Here is a 21,888-nt window from a genome sequence, read left to right as displayed (position 1 = left end):
TCAGCTTGTTTAGTAAGGGATGAAGGTGAGCCAGTGCCATCACAAGAACAGGAGGAGGAAGAGGCAGAACCCATAAATGAGATGGTAACCACCTGATCCCTATCCCCGAGTGAGCTGTGAGATATGTGAAAAGATTTCAGTCATCATCCAGGCAAGCACATCATCACCTGGCTGCTCTGATGCTGGGATAATGGGCCCAGTAGCCTGGAATTAGAGGGTAGGGAAGCCAAGCAGCTGGGATTACTTTCTAGGGAACAGGGCATTGACAAAGCAATTGGAAAAGGGGCACAAACCCTCAGCCTCTGGAGGCAACTCCTGTCAGGTATGAAGGAAAGGTATCCCTTTAAGGAAGATGTTATATGTCACCCAGGCAAGTGGACCACCATGGAGAGAGGTATCCAGTACCTGAGAGAATACAACCGTGCTGGAGGTGATTTATGGTGACCTGGACAACGAGCAGCTATCTAAAGATCCAGATGAAGTCAGGTGCACATGACCCATGTGGCAGAGGTTTGTATGGAGTACACCATCATCTCGTGCAAACTCATTGGCAGTAATGATATAGAAGAGAGGAACACGGAATGAGAGGAACAGACCATGGATGAATTGGCTGGCCAATTCTAGCAATACAAAGAAAGTCTCTCTTCCTCCCTATGGGCCTGTGCCTTGGCTGTGGAAAAACTGTCTGAAAAACTGCCCCACGAGTTCCAGCAACTCAAAGAGGGTATGTCCTGCTCCCCACCTGTACAGACCAGTATCTCAGCCATTAGGAGTAAGGGTCCCTCTGCTCAAGAGAGAGAATATAGTGTATACACACCACAGGCCACCCAGTGGTTTTATCCGTGTGACCATGGAGAGGACATGAGGAAGTGGGATGTAAAATCTACCCCAACCCTAGAGGCACGGGTACCCTAGAGGTGAGTTGCAAGGAAAAACAATTACAAAAGGCAGTTCTTCCCAGAAAACTGCAGCTCCAGTTTCCAGTAAGCGGTTCCCCAGACAGAGTAAAAGGGCTGATTTTACTTCCAATCTTAATAAAGGAACTTTTGATTCGCATTTACAAGGCGTGAATAACAAATACTATGAACAGGACCAGAGGAGCCCTGCCTAGTAGCCTTTAAGCCTTTATACAGGGAAGAAACAAAACCCATGAGCCCAACAGCATGATTCTGAATATGATTCAATAGTATTACTATAATTTGAAGAGCCTACTAAACTTTCTTCAATAACTGTTACTCAGAAGTAGTCAGTAGTCTTTTCCTACCCAGTTTTCTGCTCCCCTCAATATAAACTCATATCTCAAGCTGTATCTTGTGATCCAAGTCACACATATTTTACAGGTTTTCTAGTATGCAATAAAAACTACTATGTCAGGCAGCTAGTCTAGACAGCCCACTTAAGAGTCATTTCTATGCCATCTTGAGTGCTGAATTTTATGCACAGAGCCTGATTTCAAAATCTCTTTATGTGTAACTGTACTCTCCATATTCCTGACAGTACCTTTCTTTTAGGATGCTCACAGGAAGACTGACAACTACAGGAACAATGGAGGGCAACGTGTTATCAACTAGGCACAACAAATAGGAAACTGTGTATAGTTACAGTTCTCAGATTTTCCTTCCCAAGTCCCATTTTCTGTATATTGTTTGCCCAAAGAGATTGTCTTCCAGCATCAAATTTCTTTATTAGCAACAGCAAGCATGGGAGAGCATACTCACTGTACATACTAGCTAACTCTACCATGAATACACACTGATCATTTTTAGAATTGCTTGCTTTTATGTGACCTCATTTGTCAAATTGGAAGGAAAAGTAAGACAGATAATCAGACATGTAGAAAGATCAGAAAAGTGCAGCAAGAGTGTTATTGATTCCAACAAAATAAGATTATTATGGCCAGGTTTCTCACAAACATTTTGACCTTTCATAATGTTAAGCATAGGCATTGGTAAAACGGAATGCTACTTAATAAAACACTACTCTACAAAGCTGTTTGTCTAGTATGCTGTTATTTGACATAATCTGATAATTTAAAACTCCATCTGAAGCAAGCAATAGGTTTCCTGCTGTTTTGATCTCTGGCATTATTTACTTACCAAAATTTCAAGGCTTTACATTCTGTCCCGCATAGTCCTACATGAGAATGAAATTAAAAGTGACAGTTCCCATCTCAGTCCAAACCAGAAACATCTTAGAAGCTGTTTATAATTTAACTGAATTTGTTTACCATACATTACCATAAAAATTACCCTGTTGTTTACTTGCATATTCTGCATCAGAATTACTACTTGCTAGGAAATGCTTCTAAGGAAAACAGTGCATGTGTACTGGAACCCACAAACATATTCTGTATATGCAACATTATGGAAAGGCAATTGAATCTGCAGCAACTTCTAAAGATGACAGACTCCTGGTGAAAAACACAGATTACCTTAATCATTACAAGTATCCATTCATAATCAACTTCTAAGATACTAAAACACCTGTTTCCTTTATCACATATGCAAAACACTGGTCAATTGTGGTATCCATTGAGCTGTGCAGCTGTGAGGTCAACGAGCAATTTTCTATCATGTACTCTTTCTACTTTTCAGCCAAGTGTGTATGTATATTTATAGGAAAGGAGGAAAAGAGCATGACAGTACAAAGTAAAAGGAGCCACAAATTGCCTGCCCTGCTGTCAATCTTTCCCAAGAGGCAGGGCAGCAAAACTAAGCTTAAATCCACTGCTGCTGGATAGCAGTAATAAAGACCGCACAGACTCCGGTAACTTTCATTGCACAGCAGCTCTGGAAAGAAAGAACTGAAGCTACTTAAGACAGTCCTTCACATCCGCAATGTTTCTGCAGCAATAATAAAGAATAAACTGAGTGCCAAAATCTTAAGTTTGGAGAAGTGGAAGTTTAGAGCTGGAAAATACTGACAGTACGTACCTAGAGAAGCTTAAACTAACAGGAAGAGAGGCTGTAGGTTGGGTTTTTTTTTTTTTTTTTTACTCTTACATATGCAAATATGAACATCCGCAGTTAGGGATGCTTGCCGTATTTTGAACAAGAAGCATACATCACGTTCAAATATTTGAAGAGAGAAAAGTGGTTTGGGTTCCTGCGGCTTTCAAATGAAAGCAGCTGTGTTACTGCTGTGCATCTCAAGAAGCCAATAAAGACAGACAAATTTGATATGGATTATTTGCCAAGACTGCAGTAGCTTTAATATGCTCTTTTCAAAGCCTAGAATCTAAAAAAGTGAAAAACTAAAGATGTGCTCAACTACAGATTTAACCGCACGTGTTTCATGAGCAAGTAACAAGTTGTGTGCAAGACTGCTGCATAGCAGAGAAGTATTTTGCAAACTTTCTAAAGAACAAACAGGTACTAAAACAGCATTACAGCAAAGTAAGCTGAAGAACCTGAATACCAAAACTTCTGGTTTGCAGGCTGTTTTGGCACAAATTGGAAATCCTTCTTTTCAGCCAGCTCTGGTTCCAGCTGCCCTACCAAGTTACTTTCATTAATTCAGTTGTCTGGCTTTCTTTTAAAGTTCAGAGAGCAAATGTATATTGTTTGAGCATCATCTTCTTGTATTTATCTTAAGAGACACTAAGTTTTAAGAGACACTAAGTTTTAAGAGACACTAAGTTTTAAGAGACACTAAGTTTAGCATAACAAAGGCAGTAATAACTTGAACTTTAGCAAGAACATTTTAAAAGGATGAATCACTTCAAAATGCTGGGAGGTGTCCATTCCCCAAATCCATTGTTACATACCTGCTGACAGCATACAGAACAATTCTAGAATTTCCCCTAATACAAAGGTGGATCTTGATCCATAAAACTTACAGTGAGGTCTAAGAGACAGTGATTCTCACAACAAACAAAAAACACAAAGAAACATCCACTTACTCTGAACAGTCAAGTAGTGGTCTAAAGGAGGAAAATCCTGTTACATAATTCTTTCTTCATAAACAGCACAGACACTAGAAAAAAAGCTTCCCAATCTCTCCAGAAAAGTTTTCTCTTCACTTTCTGCTCCATCAAAAGGACTGTTTTTAACAAGATAACGTCTTGTTTTCCTGGAAATACAGTTTCTTCCTTCCTAAAGAAAGGAGTAGTATACTCTAACTTTTACAGCCCCCATACAGTCCTAGAAGGATTTCAGCTACATGTTTTTAGAAAAGACTAAATATTTGACCAGGTTACTATCAGTCTTGGAATAATTCTGCCTAAACAGCATGACAGTAAACAGGAATCTGTGTTAACTGCCTCTTTTTTTCCCCCAGGAATCTCCTAAAAGAAGCTAGGTTAACTCCATATATTCACATCTCACCACAGCAAACCTTAGTGTTCAATGAATGAAGAATACCATTTCAAAGCTACCAAACAAGAGAGCTAGTCTTTTTATGACAAAAATACAGGAATTAAGAATCAGTCTTGTCTACCCTCCACCCCCACTACTACAAAACTAAAGCAAAATGAGTACAGAACATTCCTCCTGATCTTGTTCAGGAATGTCAACAGATCCAGCTCCTAGAACAATGAGTGTACTATAATGAAGATTTTCAAAATAATAGTAAGTGCCATTTGAACATAAAATGCATTCTCTTTAATGGCTTAAATCAAAAACACTTTGAGGCTGAAAAGAGGAAAATTGCTGAATCACAGTAAAACACTGTCAAGGCTTTATAATCTCCCTACTCTAAAAACAGTGATGAAGTAATGGCTCTTGAGATATTTTTGGTTTTTCTCAAAGTCCCTTGTCTCATAATGCATACGTAAACCAAAAATATCCTCTGCCAGCAACTTCTCATTGCTTTTAAAAAAATGTAGTGTCAAGAACACTTGACCTCAGCATAACCCAAATCAGTTACCAAATCTTAAGACTTCAGACTGTTTGAAATGTAAGAAGGGCTATGATTTTCAACTTTTTTTTTTCCAATCAAACAAGAGATCAGCCACAGTAAGAAGCAGCAGTTAAAAATTATTGTTGGGATATAACTGCACTTAGCTGAGAATGTACAGGAAGCAGAAACACACTTTGAGATGCTGTGCTTCACATACAGATGTGGCAAACTTTTCAGAGCAAGGAGAAAACAGCCAGCACAGTATCTGATAGAAAATGTTTTGTCATAGACATGTTTTGTCAATTTTAGACAACTCATGAAAATTCACATACAGTTATAAATTTAACAGTATGGGCCTCTTCAGTGTTTTAGACATTATTTTGGAAATGTTTACCTGTCATTTTAATTCACTGAGGCTAAAAGCAAGCCTATACAGTCTCAATTTAAGAACAGAATGCCAAAACCTGACTTGCGTATCTTCAGCTCTTTCCATTCCTTTGCTGTGTCTGCTCCACCCACCCTTTTTTAATCACAACTAAAAGAAAAACTTCTCTAGATTTCTAGCTTACCTAAAACCTTAGTACAAAGGCTTAACAAAGAAAGACTTCAAAATTATCTATTAAAAAAAGAATAAGGCTAGCTTGAGTCCTAGGTGCATCCCCTGTACAAGAAGCTGCCCACAGCTCTTCAAGAGAAACAGGGAGAAAGGTGTATTTGTGAATGTTTGCTTTGTTCCTGGGACAGAGGAAGAAAGTTTCACAACAGAGCATACTCTTTTTCTTTTCTCGCCCACTGTCTCAGTTCTGCTCCCTTGCACTCTTCTGCCAAGCATGCCTTTATGGATCATTAATTCTGCCATCCAAAGAAACAAAGGTACTGCTCCCCCTTTTCTCCTTGCACAGCTGTGAATCACCTGCTTCCTAGATGTGTATCACCAGGTTCAAAATGCATATGAAGATTCCAAAATTTTCCTAGGTGTTTCTACAGTGCTTTGCCATCTGACGTTATTCTTTTTCTAGTGTTCTTTATCATGAACTATGAGTATTTTTATCCTTTTCTTCCACACTGATGTAAAGACCAATGTATCACTATCACTTACACAGCTGCTGTTGACACATTTGAAGACTTACTATGTCCCTGACATTTTTTTTCCTCTTTTTAACATACTAAATACAGTTCTTCAAACTTTCCTCAAACGAGACATTATCTATACTTCTAGGTATTTTTCTTGCTTTCTTCTAAACTCTCTCATTTATCTACATCCTCCTATAAATACAGTACCCCGGACTCAGTTTTCCATGAGACCTGCCTAGCACTGACAGCAGAATAATTACCTTTTGTCACCCCAAAAGCTCCCTGCCAATTGTCTCAAAATGAAAAGTATCCCCTTTCCTCACAGCACTTTTGCCTCTGCATTTTGAAATTGTCTGATCCTCTTCCTGCACAGGACTGCCCAAAAAGTTTCCATGCATTTATATGTTTTACTTCTCCCTCCTTAATATAGTATATTATATCCACCTTTACTTAGTCTCATGGCATTAATCCCAGGCAATTTTTAATATTTTTGGAATAACTTCAAGATCCGACCACCTCCTGTTAAATGTTTACTTCCCAATCTGGTATCTTCCACAAACTTAAAAACAATCCACCAGCCTTACTGTTTTAGGAAAATGCTTTAGTCACTTTCATACAAGATATATTGCCCTACCACTTCTTTGGCCCAGATTTTACAGATGTCCAGCAAAGACTGATTTTTATACTGCATATACAAAAGGTCTAATGTATCCAGAATATACCAGACTTGCTAGGCATGTGCCACACAGTTCATTTGTGCTGTCCTATACATTCTGCTCTATACCATATGGACACATATTTCTTCCAGGAAAATCTAAGGGCCACAGTTTAAAATACATGGTTCAGGGAACCAGATATTAAGGAAGATGTAGGAGATTTCGAGAGAGTCCAGAGAAGAACAATCCAAGGTCTAGAAAATATGACCCATACTACAGCATTAACAGACTTCAGTATATTTATTCCATACAAGATTTGCTGATGGGTCCCACCTGAAATGTCATCCCAGTCTGACAGTCACACATCTGCAGAGTGGACTATTTTAAGAAAGCTGGCACTTACATCAAATTCATACTGAGGGCTTTTGTTTTAGGGACAAGGAACCATACTTCATATTTGCACTAATGCTTCCCAGTCCTTCTGCCAGACATGAAACTGTGAGGTTAAGTGCACCTTTCATCAAACATGTTTGGTTTTAATTTAAATACTACTTTGATATATACTATCAGAAACTGGCCAGGAGATAACAATTTATTCTAGCTAATGTGTATGCAATTACCAGTAGCAGTATTTTTGAGAACTTCATGAGGACAGTGATAGTCCCAATGATTTGTTTACAATGTGCTTCATTCTTGCTAATCATCCCAAACACCATGTCCCATAAGGTTAAATGAAAACATACTGCTCAATGACCTCTGCTTTGTACTGGTAAGCATGTTATTAAGACATAGGTAAGAACAGTAGCACACTATTACCTAAACCAAGGATCAAGGTCTGATATACATCTAGTATTATCATGGCAGACTTGATAAAATCACTAAAGTATAAAGCTGTCTTGTGTTACCTGGGGCTTCTTAAACAACTGAAACTGTTTTTAAAACTATCTTCGATTCATTTTACTTATGATGGATACATACAAAACTCCAAAGTTTTGGAGGTTTTAAAAAGATTTTTTTTTTTCAGAAATGCAGCAATCACTCCTTTAACAGGCTTTCATCTATAATTCTAAGACTCTTAACAGTGACAAAGTAACCAGTCCTGTTCATAGCTTCAACGTATACTCAGTGTATGACAAAACAAGCTCTTAGTATCTTAAATGTGATCTTCCTTAAAAAAGACCCCCAAAAAAGTTCTCAATGGCATGTCAAATAAGTCAAGATATTTCATAGAATCATAGAATCATGTAGGTTGGAAAAGACCTTTAAGATCATCAAGTCCAACAGTAAACCTAACACTGCCAAGTCCACCACTAAACCATGTCCCTAAGCACCACATCAACACAGCTTTTAAATACCTCTAGGCATGGTGACTCAACCACTTCCCTAGGCAGCCTCTTCCAGTGCTTGATAACCATTTTGATTAAGAAATTTTTCCTAATATCCAATCTAAATCTCCCCTGACAAACTTGAGCCCATTTCCTCTCTTCCTATCACTTATTACTTGGGAGAAGAGACCAACATCCACCTCATTACAACCTCCTTTCAGGTAGTTTTAGAGAGCAATAAGGTCTCCCCTCAGTCTGCTCTTCTCTAGGCTAAAGAATCCCAGTTCCCTCAGCTGCTCCTCGTAAGACTTGTGCTCCAGACCCTTCAACAGCTTCACTGCTCTTTGGACACGCTCCAGCACCTCAATGTCTGTCTTGTAGTGAGGGGCCCAAAATGGGACACAGTATTCGATGTGCAGCCTCACCAGTGCCAAGTACAGGGGGACAATCCCTTCTGTAGTCCTGCTGGCCATGCTATTCCTGATACAAGCCAGGATGCTGTTGGCCTTCTTGGCCACCTGAGCACACTGCTGGCTCATGGTCAGCCAGCTGTCAACCAACACCCCCAGGTCCTTTTCCGCCAGGCAGCTTTCCAGCCACTCCTCCCCAAGCCTGTAGCGTTGCATGGGGTTGTTGTGACCGAAGTGCAGGACCCGGCACTTGGCCTTGTTGAACCTCATACAGGTGGTCTCAGCCCATCGATCCAGCCTGTCCAGATTCCTCTGTAGAGCCTTGCTACTCTCCAGCAGATCAACACCCCCGCCCAACTTGGTGTCATCTGCAAACTTACTGAGGGTGCACTCAATCCCCTCATCCAGATCATTGATAAAGGTGTTAAACAGAACTGTCCCCAATACTGAGCCCTAGGGAACACCACTCGTGACCAGTCACCAACTGGATTTAACTTTATTCACCACAACTCTTTGGGCCTGGCCATCCAGACAGTTTTTTCCTCAGCAAAGAGTATGCCCATCCAAGCTATGTGCCGCTGGCTTCCTAAGGAGAATACTGTGGGAGACGGTGTCAAAGGCTTTACTGAAGTCCAGGTAGAAGACGTCCACAGCCTTTCCTTCATCCACTAAGTGGGTCACCTTGTCATAGAGGGAGATCAGGTTAGTCAAGGACCTGCCCTTCATAAACCCATGCTGACTGGGCCTGATCACCTGAATGCCCTGTACGTGCCACGTGATGGCACTCAGGATGATCTGCTCCATAACCCTCCCCAGCAGAGGAGGTCAGACTGACAGGCCTGTAGCTCCCCAGATTCTCCTTCTGGCCCTTCTTGTAGATGGGTGTTACTTTTGCTAACCTCCAGTCAACTGGGACCTCCCCAGTTAGCCAGGAGTGCTGATAAAAGGATTGAAAATGGCTTGGTGAGCACTTCCACCAGCTGCCTCAGTACCCTTGGGTGGATCCCATCCAGCCCCATAGACCTGTGTATGTCTAAGTGGTGTAGCAGGTTGTTAACCATTTCCCCTTGGATTATGGGGGCTTTGTTCTGCTCCCTGTCCCTGTCTTCCAGTTCAGGGCGCTGGGTGTCCCGAGAACAAGTGGTCTTACTATTAAAGACTGAGGCAAAGGTAGCATTAAGTACCTCAGCCTTTGTCACTATGTTTCCCCCCACATCCAATAAAGGGTGCAGATTCTCCTTAGCCCTCCCTTTTGTTATGAATGTACTTATAGAAACATTTTTATTGTCTTTTACTGCAGTAGCCAGGTTAAGTTCTAGTTGGGCTTTGGCCCTTCTAATTTTCTCCCTATATAACCTCATGATATCCTTGCAGTCCTCCAGAGTTGCCTGCCCCCTCCTCTGAAGGTCATAAAGTCTTCTTCCTGAGTTCCAGCCAAAGATCTCTGCTCAGCCAGGCCAGTCTTCTTCCTGACTAGCTCATCTTTCAGCACATAGGGACAGTCTACTGCTGTGCCTTTAAGGTTTCCTTCTTGAAGAATGTCCAGCCTTCCTGGACTCCTTTGCCCTTCAGGACTGCCCCCCCAAGGGACTCCACCAACCAAGCCCCTAAACAGGCCAAAGTCCACCCTCTGGAAGTCCAAGGTAGCAGTTCTGCTGACCCCCTTTCCTTACTCCTCCAAGAATCAAAAACTATTATTTCATGATCGCGGTGCCCAAGATGGCCTCCAACCATCACATCACCAAGTCCTCCTCTGTTCACAAACAACAGGTCCAGCAGGGTGCCTTCCCTAGTTGGCTCACTCACCAGCTGTGTCAGGAAGTTATCTTCCACACACTCCAGGCACCTCCTAGACTGTTTCATCTCTGCTGTATTGTATTCCCAGCAGACATCTGGTAAGTTGAAGTTCCCCACAAGAACAAGGGCTAGCAATCATGAGACTTCTCCTAGCTGCTTATAGAATATTTCATCTGTCTTTTCATCCTGGTTGGGTGGTCTATAAACAGACTCCCACCATGATATCTGCCTTGTTGGCCTTCCCCCCGATTTCTACCCATAAACACTCAACCCTTTCATCACCATCATCAAGCTCTAGACAGTCAAAACACTCCCTAACATACAGGGCTACCCCACCACCTCTCTTTCCTTGCCTACCCCTTCTGAAGAGTTTATAGCCATCCATTGCAGCACTCCAGTTGTGCAAGTCATCCCACCATGCTTCCATGACTGCAACTATATCATAGTTTTTCAGTTGCATATCATCTTACAGCCCTTCCCATTTGTTGCCCATGCTGCATGCATTGGTGTAGATGCACTTCAGTTAGGCTATTGATCCTACTACCTTTTTGTGGGGAGAAGCCCTAATTCCTATGTGATTGTTCTCAGGCACTTCCATGGTTTCCAACACATCAATAACCCCTGTGCCTTTGCTGCCATGTGGATTGGATCTCCATCCCCTACCTCCATTGAGACGCCAGACCGAAGGACCTTGCTAGTACACCATCCCTCAAACAAAGCTTATCTCTAGTGAGCCTGGTTTTATCCCTTTCCCCCTTCAAATCTAGTTTAAAGCTCTTTCAATGAGCCCTGCTAACTCCTGTGCGAAGAGCCTTTACCTCCTTTGAGACAGGTGTACTTGTCTGTCACCAGTAGGCCTGGTGTCATGCAAACCCACCCACAATCAAAAACCACAAAATTCTGCTGGTGACACCAGGCTCAGAGCCAGGTATTGATCTGCTGGCTCTTCCAGTTTCTTCCCTCATTGTTCCCTGCAACTGGAAGGACAGAGGAGAACACTACTTGTGCTCCTGATCCCTTAACCAGTTGTCCCAAGGCCCTGAAATCTCTTGATTGCCTTTAGACTTCTTGTTGCAACCTCATCACTGTCTAGATGAAAAATCAGTAATGGATAATAATCTGAGGGCCATAACAGGGTAGAAGTCTTCTTGTCACATCTTTAACCCAGGTCCCAGGGAGACAGCAGATGTCCCTAGAAGTGAGTCTGGTCTGCATATTGGGCCTTCTGTTCCCTTCAGAAGGGAGTCTCCTATGACAATGACCCATCTTTTTTTCTTTATAGAAGCGGTTTTGATGCAGGGTGTAGGCCAACTTAACTTTGGCGACTCTTCCAACCTAGATGAACTATCGTCCTTATCTTTATTCAGTTCTACTTGCAGAGCTTGTACCTATTATGCAAGTGCATCTGGGAAGGTGGGGTAGCTACAGAGGAGATGCGCCTGCTGCACTGGGCAGGAACTTGTTGCCATTGCCCCCTATCCCTTGAGTCACCATACTCAGCCAGGTGGAGAGAGCATAGGGAATCCTCTGTATCATGTATCCTGTCTGCCTTACAGGCCTGTCCCAGGGAAGGTAGGGTGTGATTCCAGTAGTCTCTCCCTCTCTTAGACTCCCTGATACTCCTCACCTACTCACCTCCTCCTGGAGCTCTGTTCACTAAGCAGAGGAGTTCCTCTACCTGGGTGCACCTCCCACAGGTGCGCTCACCGCTGCTGTCCGATACTGGCATAAGAGTAGGGCACACCCTGCAGCCTGACACCCGGGTGGCAGCATGTTCCCACCAGAGCTCTGTCAGTAAAGCTGTGTTGGTCGTGGTGGGTGCAAAGCTTAGAGAGGCCATGGCTGTCTGCTGGGTGGATACCATTGCTTCCCGGTCAAGCTGGCAGAGCTTCAGCACCCTTCCTGCACACCTTGCCACACCAATTGCCATACCACACCCTCTTTGCCCACCCTGTTGGCAGTGCCCCTGGTCACTAGGGCTCCCCAGGGGCTTCTTTTATATGTGTGGGGGGCTCGGCCACTGTTGCTCCTGGCCCCGCCCAGGTCTCACCAGCCACTGTCATGCGAGCTGCAGGCTCCCGGCAGCTTTCTGTGCTCACCCTGTTTTCCCCTGTTCAGGAAACCCCACTGTGCACCACACTAGAGCACTCCTCTGCAGATCATGCCAGTACCGGAGCTGCTTGCCTCAGTGACTGAGTTTACTTGTTGAGATTTTACTTTTTCTCATTTACAGATTTCATACAACTTCAAGAGATAAAGAATCATCTGCTATTCAAGGAGTAGGTACTGTCTTGTAATCAAGAGACAGGTGTTTTAAAAGGATATCCATCACACAGCACAAACTGCTCAGTGCATATCCTAACCGTCAAAATGCAAGTAAAGAGCACGGTGTTATGTTATGAAGTGACACAACCAATGCCATCTTTTATTACAACTTTGTGCAAAGGACTATACTTCAGGGGACAATAAAAGTCCAAGAAAAGTGACCACTAACAACCTGTCTGCAAATACAGAGTTAGTTAACACTGTGTTTAGCAAAACTAACAGCTTTTAATGACTTCGTGTATACCAAGCTGATCCTTAATGCAATTACACCATATGTCTAATGTCTGTCATAAACTACAAATGCCAGAAAGGCCATGGTTATGCAACCATGGCTAGACTCAGAATCCCTGTGAAGACAACATCCTATCTACAGCTCCTGAGAGCTTTTTGTCTGCCTTTGCTCTTTCTCAGGACAGCAGGAAACAGGAGTATTACTCATGCTCTTTCCGATGATAGCTCATCTAAATAATCCTAAGAATTTTCTTTACTCATTGTTTTCTTCATGGTAACTGGGAAACACCATGGATAAAATGGTTGCTGAACCTGGACAAAATATGTAATAATCTCATCAGATTAAATTCAATTTACTTGCAGACAGGAAAGAGTTACTATTCAAAGCCTTGTTTTTTGCCTTTGAAAACTCATCCCTAACATATAAGTATAGAGAAACAAATAAAATAACCAACTCAATCCCTGCGATTTACAGACTTAAGAGAACGGGTGCAACCAAATTTCAAGTCCCATTTGCCATCTTTTCTTCCCCCCCCCCCCCCAGCATAATTAGGCATAAAGTTAGTTCACTCCAGCACAACTATCCTATTCAGAAAGAGGTCTGTGATATCAGTATAAAACATCCACACAGCTTTCACCAGTATAATTTCTGCAGTATGGTAACCACTGAAGTGCACATATTTAAGCCAGGAATTTAATCAAGCCCAGGATTAGTCAGCACAAATGGAGTTACCCACCCACCACCAATGGCAGAATATGCCTGGTTACCCATTACTTGTTTTAGAAATGGTACTCATGTAGTTTATACATGCATCCATATCTAAGCATGTTAAAAGCAGTAACACTCCAACAATTTAAGACAATCTGTTGAAAGATAGGCTGGAAGTCTTCAGCAAACCATCTGCTCTAGCAACTATTTACATAACACAGCAGTCCTAGCACCTCTTTTCAGACATACGCAACCATGAGTTTCCCATCCCAAAGGAGAGTCACAGTATAACACACACACTTTTTAGAGCATAGGTTTGGCTCCTGTTGTTCCTCTCTCTTGCAAATCACTTATGTTTGCAGGAAAATCATGCAATTCCTGGACATCAGGTGGATGGAAATACTAACTATCTCAATCTGTGTTTGCCACCACAGTAGCTCTACACACATTCTCTGTAACAGCAAAGCTTGCTAGAGAGATTCCTGCCTCCTGATCAGCCTCCACACACATTCCCACCCCTTGATTACACCAGTGCCACTGTCTCTGGACAATGCTGTAAACAGATACATTTAAAAAATGCTATAAAAGAATATATAAAATGTCTGAAATTTAAAAAAAAAAAAAAAAAAAATGTTTTTCGAGTGAAGTTTTCCTTTAGCCCAGAACATTTCACAAGCAAACCAAAAACCAAAGGCTTCACCAGATCCTTTAGTTATGAAAGCAAGCTTCAGCTAGCAGATCAGTCTCACTTAGTTTTTGTTTATAAAAGCTGAATTCAAGAAGTTAAACAGATGACCCAATGTGTTTCCTTCCTGCATCATGCACTTGATCTCATGTGCAATGCCACATTTTCCAGACTCTTTTTCCCTAAATAAACCAGTATTTTTTAGCTCTTAAAAGTGACTCAGATAGTATTTGCTGCCAGACTGCTTTGATCTTAATGCATATCAAAGGAGTCTAAATTACAAATTCCTAAATAAACTGCTTACATTTAACTGTGCTCTCTCTTTAAATTTTAATCAGGGTAGAACACAAAAGGAACAATGTTTCAGCTCCTAGCATCCCAGATGATTAGGGTGTTCCACACACAGCTAGTTTCCTTTATCAGCCTCTTGCCAGCTGCTGAACTGTAAAATATTATTTGATTCTTGATGGTACTTATTTCCATGCCTTTTGCTGTATTTTTGACTAACAGTCTACAGTGATTCCAACAAATAAAGAATATAAGACACATTAAAGCACATTTTCAACCATGTGTAAGTGTTAAAACCCGAAGCGAGTTTCAAGACACAAGATACTTAATACACAATGGGAAGTACTTTTCAGTTGAAGCCTTGTTATGCTATAAATCAAAAATCTTCAATTACAGCTACTATCTAAAAAGTCAAGTAGGGCAGAAAGAAAATTTCAGGATTCTGCTTATTGATATCATTAAGTCCAACATACTTCAAAGCTTTAAAGCACGCATGGACGTTGTGAACATTTTAGGATGTTTCTGTAATTGGTGAACATACTTTCAGCTACCTGCTTACTCAAGAAGCTAAAGTGTTTCTTCTAGCTAATGCAATCGGAAGACATACATTGAAGACACAGACAGGTGGCTTATATAAGAGTATTAATTGAGAAGAATGTGACTAATGCATTCTCCTGGGCAATAATGGTTTATGAATAAATCCCAAAAACTTTAGGAATGCATAAAAAACCAAAATAGTTGGTTTAGAGGAATGAGACTTTTGGATTCTTTCATATAAACTATAGGTGTTATTTCCCACAGCCAGAAGACAGGAATACTTCACTAATCCTCTACAGATAAGGCCATTTAGGGACAGCATGTAATCCATATTTCAGGGTAAAAATTGCACTTGAGATAGACAGCTCTTCCCAGCTCTAACATGGCATCTCTAAGTCCCAGTTCAAAAAGGTTTTGGAACTGTGAACCCACTATCCTGTCAATATGCAGAACAGCAGCAGGAGGGGTAATGACAACTCAAGGTCCAAACCTCAGTGTGGTGTTCAACTGCAAAATAGTCCTCAAAGACAGTAACAAAGCAAATTCTGGTCAAGGCAAAATGCATTTAAGAATCCAGAGGGCTTATAGTAGCTTCGACTCTTGTTTTGGGATTTAGAAAAAGTAGAGTGTAAAGCCCCATGTGACTGCATATAAACAAAACAGATTTAGGTCCCTCTGGCTACGAGACTGAATCTGGTAATGTAAATAGGCTTCACAATGAACAGGAATCTTAAGGTTTGTACGATTTTCCACTTTCTCCCTACCACCAAAAGGAACAAATGCACTTTAATGTGAACACTGTTTACAGCAATTGTTTAAATTCTACCAGAGCATGCATTAACATTTTAAAATAATCCCTGTGATAAAGTGACTCATAAAGCATTTTAGAAAAATGTTTTAAAGTGTTCTCCTTCGCTTTATCTGTAATAGACTACAATTAATAGCAACAGAAAATTGCTTTAAAAAGGAACTATCAATTGGGATGAAATGTAGATCATAAGAGGGCAGCATGAAAGATTGGAATAAATGATAGATAGAAGACATAGTAATTTCTCATTATTTTTGACTTAACCAAAGAATGAGAATCTCAAAGTATTCGTTATCACCATTGAACATCCATGTGACACAAAGGCATACCAGCCCACAATTTTCCAGAAAAATCTGCAAGAAATGAGAGTATTAACCTTTGCAACATTCACAGACCATTATCTCATGAGCCAGGAATAGATTTTTAAGGACTTAGTTTCCATGTCTTTATTTTTAAAGAAGTATTGCAGTTATTGCGCTGTGGTGCAATGAGTTAAAACCCGAAGTGAGTTTCAAGACACAAGATACTTAATACACAATGGGAAGTACTTTTCAGTTGAAGCCTTGTTAAAGGCTTCAGTTGAAGCTCCTGAGAAAGACCTCACCATGCTGATGACTCATCTTTCTGCTTAAGGAATACTGTCAGCCTCAGGACCCACAGGAACAGTGGAAGGGTGAACATAACACCATTGAAAAGGGGTAGAAAAGTGGGAAGGCTCTCCGTAACAATTCTAGCTGTAATGTTAATGAGGCTTTTCTGTATTAACTAGATAATTTGGACTATCATACTATTAAAGGCACATAACACTGACTTACTGGGAGCCATGCTAGCATTTCAGGGGGCAATAGCCAAAAGCATCATTCAGTTCCTGGAACCTTCCTTGTAGTAGAAAGTTTTACCAGCAAAGCCATCCATGCATCAGAAGAAGCTCCTAAGCATTTATATTCTGAAGCAAACCTGAATGACTCTCAACCTTCTCTTGACAGAGAAAGCTGGCTTCCTAAGACTCAAGTATTACCAGCCACAAAAGTGGCTCTCAACAGCCACACACAGACATCCATGACAGTAAGGAACAACATACCTGCCCTGTAGCTCTGATTACTTGCAACACATGTGATGCCTCACCCTGAGAAACAGTGCTGATTAGAAGCTTCCTCCTTTTTAAAATCCTCTGCATCTTATGGCCTGAACATTCTTTCAAATAATTGTTGTGGTCAAGTGAGTACTGCCTCCAGCTCTGGGAATACCACATATGGAAGAGGTCTGACTGACCTGAGGCGTTTGCACAAACTTCAAACTTCAGCTGAGAGTCAATGAAGAGGAAGCAGATTGTGACAGAAAAAGTGAAATAGCCCCAAATGAAACCTAAGGCTGACAAAGAAGAAACCTCCAGCATGAATATCACACTGCTCCTGAGAAAGACCTCACCATGCTGATGACTCATCTTTTCTGCTTAAGGAATACTGTCAGCCTCAGGACCCACAGGAACAGTGGAAGGGTGAGCATAACACCATTGAAAAGGGGTAGAAAAGTGGGAAGGCTCTCCGTAACAATTCTAGCTGTAATGTTAATGAGACTTTTCTGTATTAACTAGATAATTTGGACTATCATACTATTAAAACATTAGGTGGACGAACAATAAATTCTTGACCCCATTTATATAGTGCATTCCTTTTTGCACATTACAACATTTGGAGTGTAGCAGCGTGCCAAACTGCCTCAGGATTATAGGGTATGTATTCTGACATGGGAAGACCAAGGAAAGTATGGAGCACAGAGAGGAAAAAGGAACAAGCCACACCATGTCCAGAGAAAAAGAAACAACAGTGTAAGTCTAGTGTTGTTCTGAGACTTGGATCCACTCTCAATGCACTAAAAGTAGTACTGTTCTACGAATAAAGTGTCTCATGAAACATGATGCAAAAAACACCAGAACTGAGGTAGAAACAGAGGGGCTTGAGTGACAGGAAGGAATCTCCTCAAAATGCAGCTAGGCTGTCAGAGCCCTTCAGTCCCTAAAGAAAAGGGCTCTGCATAGCTATTATTTTACAGGACCGCCTACTTTTCCAATTTACATGGAATTTATTTTGTTTGCTTTTGCCATAGTCTTCAACATATTGCTTCTCTCTCTCTGCCTATCAAAATTTGGTGGCCAGCCACACATGGAAGCAAAGGGATTTTTGCATTAAACTAGCTACTTCATTTTAAGGCTATAAAACAGTCATAGCATGCAATAGAGGAAAACATAAAGCAAAAAAAAAGTCATCCTGAAGTACATAGCTTTATAGAAAATGAACTGCAATCAGATTTCATGCAGCTATTGAAGAACAAAATTACAGGTAGGTATTATTCAGGGCTTACAGTCTTAAGATGGTAGAAAGTACATACCCTATAATCAAGAATTGGTTTGGATGGGGTTACATCACAGTTATAGTGCAGATGCTAACTGATCTCAGCACAGACAACATTTTAGTCACCTACTACAGGGTCCCTGAATCTTCTCGGCAGGCAGCATTTAAGCTCTGCACAGATATCTGTAGGCAGAAATGTTTTGCTTCCCCCTCATGCTATCGGACCTCCCCGCAAAACCCAACAAAAACTTGAGACCATTGCAGAGAAATGTTCAGCTGCAGAAGAGACATTTACAAGCCTGCTCAGGCATTCCATTTTCTCAGCCTTTTTGACACCTTGGAAATGAACGTACACTGAAAGATCGTGACAGCCTACAAGAAATTGAGGAGGCTGTACAACACCATCCTGAAACTGTGCTGTTAAACTGTCATAAACTGTAGTGGCTGTGAGCCTGTCCATACCGTTATACAGCCCAAGGTGAGAAAAAGAATACTTTGTAATATTTTTTTTTAGCTGTCTAACTCTCATATGAAAAATACCTAATAATGGCTCTCTGTTTAAGATTGACTTACATTACTGAATTTTCATGTGCAGGCATAAGGTTGCTGAACAGCTTGAAGGAAAAAGGAAACTTGGAAAAAAAAATCTTGCACTGCCGACTACACAAATATTATGAGTCTTCCCCAGTTATCATTATCAGCAAGTCAAGCCCAGTAAGTCAAAAATATCTGCATAATCAGGAGGAGGTACCTATTCCATTAGGTAAAATTCAGAGATAAGGAATAAACACAACAGAGGATTAGGACACATGTCCCATCTGTCACCTATTCTGCAGTTAGCAGAGCCTACTGCAACATACTCAATTACTTTATGAAGACTGTTTCATGTATGTTATCCTCTACAACAGGTTATGCTTCATTATTCTGCAGTTCCATATCACAAGAGCCCCCACCAAAACTCTTAAAAACAATGAACAGGGATTTAGAGCTTCTCACTCTGACAGTAAAAGGCCATCACCCATGACATACACGCAACTTTAACATTTGGCCCATCCACAGTGTAACAGGGACATTCATTACCTTTGAGAAGCAAGGAAACAGGAGAGTGGAATACAGAGATTCAGAACCTGGTAGTTTTTGCGATTACATAACCCTTATTACCACAATTCTCTGAAAGGTATGATGTATTCCTTGTAGCACTAGTGTATACCATAAATGCTTTTCCACAAGGTAGCACAACAGATAGCTATGCTCATGATGCAAGGGTACCTTGAATCTTTTGACCTGGAAGGGCATCCAAATGTGAACAAATGTTACCAAATAGCAGATGAATACTGCCAAAATCTTGCTAATAAAGCTGTATAGCATTGGCATGGCCCACATTTCAATTTGAAATGACAATAACAAAGTCACATCACTCTGCTGGTATTCTGAATCACCTTCCACCCTTGTCTTCATTTCTATCTGCTCACTCACACATGGATGTAATCACTGATTGATCATACAAAGCCCTGAAGGACTACACATAATCTCCCTGAAATACCAAAATACGGGAGTGCCATTTTCTTTCAAGAAAAAGACTAGAGATCTAGTAAAACTGTGATTTTTTTCAGTGTTACTATATATCACTTAAGGACAATGGAAAATCTTTTCCTAAAAATGTAAAGACTTAAAAAGGGTTCAAATTCCTTCCACATATAATGAAATTACAGTCTCATTTTCCACATGGGTTTTGTTTTTTCCAACACATACAATCTTATGAAGTAATTCTCTCTCTGCTGAAACACTGAAAGATAAGAACTGCCTACTGCTGTTGAGCCAGAAGAACATATAAACTGCTACATCCGTCAGATTTAAATCATTGCACAAATAAACAGAATCATTAACAATTCCAAATATTATCCTCTTATTAAATGCATTTTCTGTACATATGAACTATCAAGTCAAAATAATTTTAAAAACCCACAGCCCTATTATAGATATAATTCCTTCTTGCAGCTCTGTTTTGCTTACTTAAAGAATAACTATTACCTATCATAGCTGAAATTGTGCCCAAAGACTCAGAAAGTTCTTTCATATGCTACCTTTATGACACCCTTTCCACTCCTTGGTAACAAGTCGTTAACCTCCACAACTGTTTCTGCTCTTGTTCTCCTGGAAGTTCTTACCAGACATTTTGGGCTAACACCACAATAGGAGGTCCCTTTTGCAAGTTGTTTTGACATCAAAAGCTATGAGGTATATATGAATGCACAGTTACTAAGACTATTCAGTGCAACATGCATGAAGACAGGACTACCAAACCAACCCAAATAATTTCTTATTCATTTAAGCTGCATAGCTATAAACAAAGCTTTGAATTTATTGTACATCAGACAAGAAAGTATTTCTCATCTGGAACCTGCCATCTAAATAGGAATACTCACCCTGCTGCAACTGCAGGAGGGATGACCAGTATGAGTTTAAGTTGTGCTTCATGCAGAGCTTCAGAAAGGTGAACAAGCAAGTGAATCAATTCCCTGAAATACAAATATATTGTTAGAGGAAAGGGCAGTAAAACTGGCAAGAACAAGTTAACAAGTAACATTAGAAATAACTGAAAAGATGCAGCTGGCAAGAGAAACAAACACAGTTTGTAGTGAATGACCGGGGCAGGTCGGTGGGGGTGGGAGTGAATCTGGAAGACTGATCAGAGGTTTACCCTCTTCCAGGAATAAGAACACTGAACTGCTTGATACAGTCTTAGTTTTATTGGAACTGGTGCTCAGCTTGAGGCTAAAATGTTTCCTAGTTTTATTTTAATCTAACTATGCATTGTTAGCATGCAAAACCAGCATATCTTATCAGAGCAGGTCACCTCTTGCGGTCATACTCAGTAAAAAGAATTAGATCAATAGAAGAACCAAACACTGTTCTGAAACAAGCAGCTGTTGAAGAGATTCAGGTTGCCACTGTATTACTACACATGAGGTCTGAGAATTTGTAAAGATGCTTTCACAGCAAGACATGCAATCTTAGGCCTGTATTTAGAAACATTGCTGCTGCTTTTTTCTGTATAAATAATCCTTTTGTTTCTCAATACATTGCTGTATAGCTATAAAATAAATGGCTGACAATGTCATATCTGGAAGTATCACCTTCCATATGCATCATTTAAAGACTTTCACAAAAGCTGATTTTTATATCCATATTCTAAACATTTCAATAGGAAAATAAACTCCAAAATTCTCATGTCAGCTGTTTTTAAGTCTTCCTGATTTGAAGGGTGATGTTAATAGAAAATCCTTCAGAGACAGACTGCAGAAACAAAAAAGTTTAATGGCTATTGTTATCTTAAGACGAGTCCAATATTACCTTCAATTTGCACTATAAATATGGGCCTTCTGTGTGCCTTAAGTCATTTGATTTTTCAGAACAAAGTCAACTTTCATATTTACCCATTGGCAGGGCTGATCCACAAAAGCAGTCAGACAGATGATATTAGCACAGAGTTCTAGATCTGTTCAGAACTATGCTTAAACCTGAACCGAGTAGAAATCAACTTAATGACCCATTCCAGTAGGCTAAAACTGCTAAAGTGGGAAAGGCAGGATATACATAGGGGATCATCCAAGTTGTTTGCTCCACTTAAACTGGATTAGACCTGAACTCTCAGAAACAACTTTTGGTACTGTCATGCCTTTCAAGGCAGTATCATCCTAGAGATACTCTTCTGAAATCCTTGATCTTCCAATATAATTATCCATCACAGTAATAATGTTTGACTTGCACAATGGAGACGCTATCCAAAGGCAACCAAGTATTTTCATTGTCCCTGAAATGGTTTGATGCCTGGTGAAAACTTCCTAAGGAC

General features: G+C 40.7%; 1 protein-coding gene across 2 annotated transcripts in view; it reads right to left on the bottom strand.

The window, feature by feature from the left end:
• The window catches only part of CHID1 (chitinase domain containing 1), a 130,002-nt gene that overhangs the window by 93,575 nt on the left and 14,539 nt on the right, over positions 1–21,888 (bottom strand). Inside the window, exon 7 of one of the 2 annotated variants that reach the window (XM_075712527.1) lies at positions 20,462–20,554. The exons of the other annotated variant lie outside the window; for it this stretch is intronic. Coding sequence (XP_075568642.1) covers positions 20,462–20,554 — 93 coding nt within the window. The remainder of the gene's footprint in view (positions 1–20,461; positions 20,555–21,888) is intronic. 2 annotated transcript variants of the gene reach the window in all.

The sequence above is a fragment of the Pelecanus crispus genome, chromosome 6 (genome assembly GCF_030463565.1).
Source record: "Pelecanus crispus isolate bPelCri1 chromosome 6, bPelCri1.pri, whole genome shotgun sequence".
Classification (NCBI taxonomy): domain Eukaryota; kingdom Metazoa; phylum Chordata; class Aves; order Pelecaniformes; family Pelecanidae; genus Pelecanus; species Pelecanus crispus.
The sequence above is the reverse complement of the archived record's forward strand: the minus strand, read 5'-3'. Positions and strand labels throughout refer to the sequence as shown.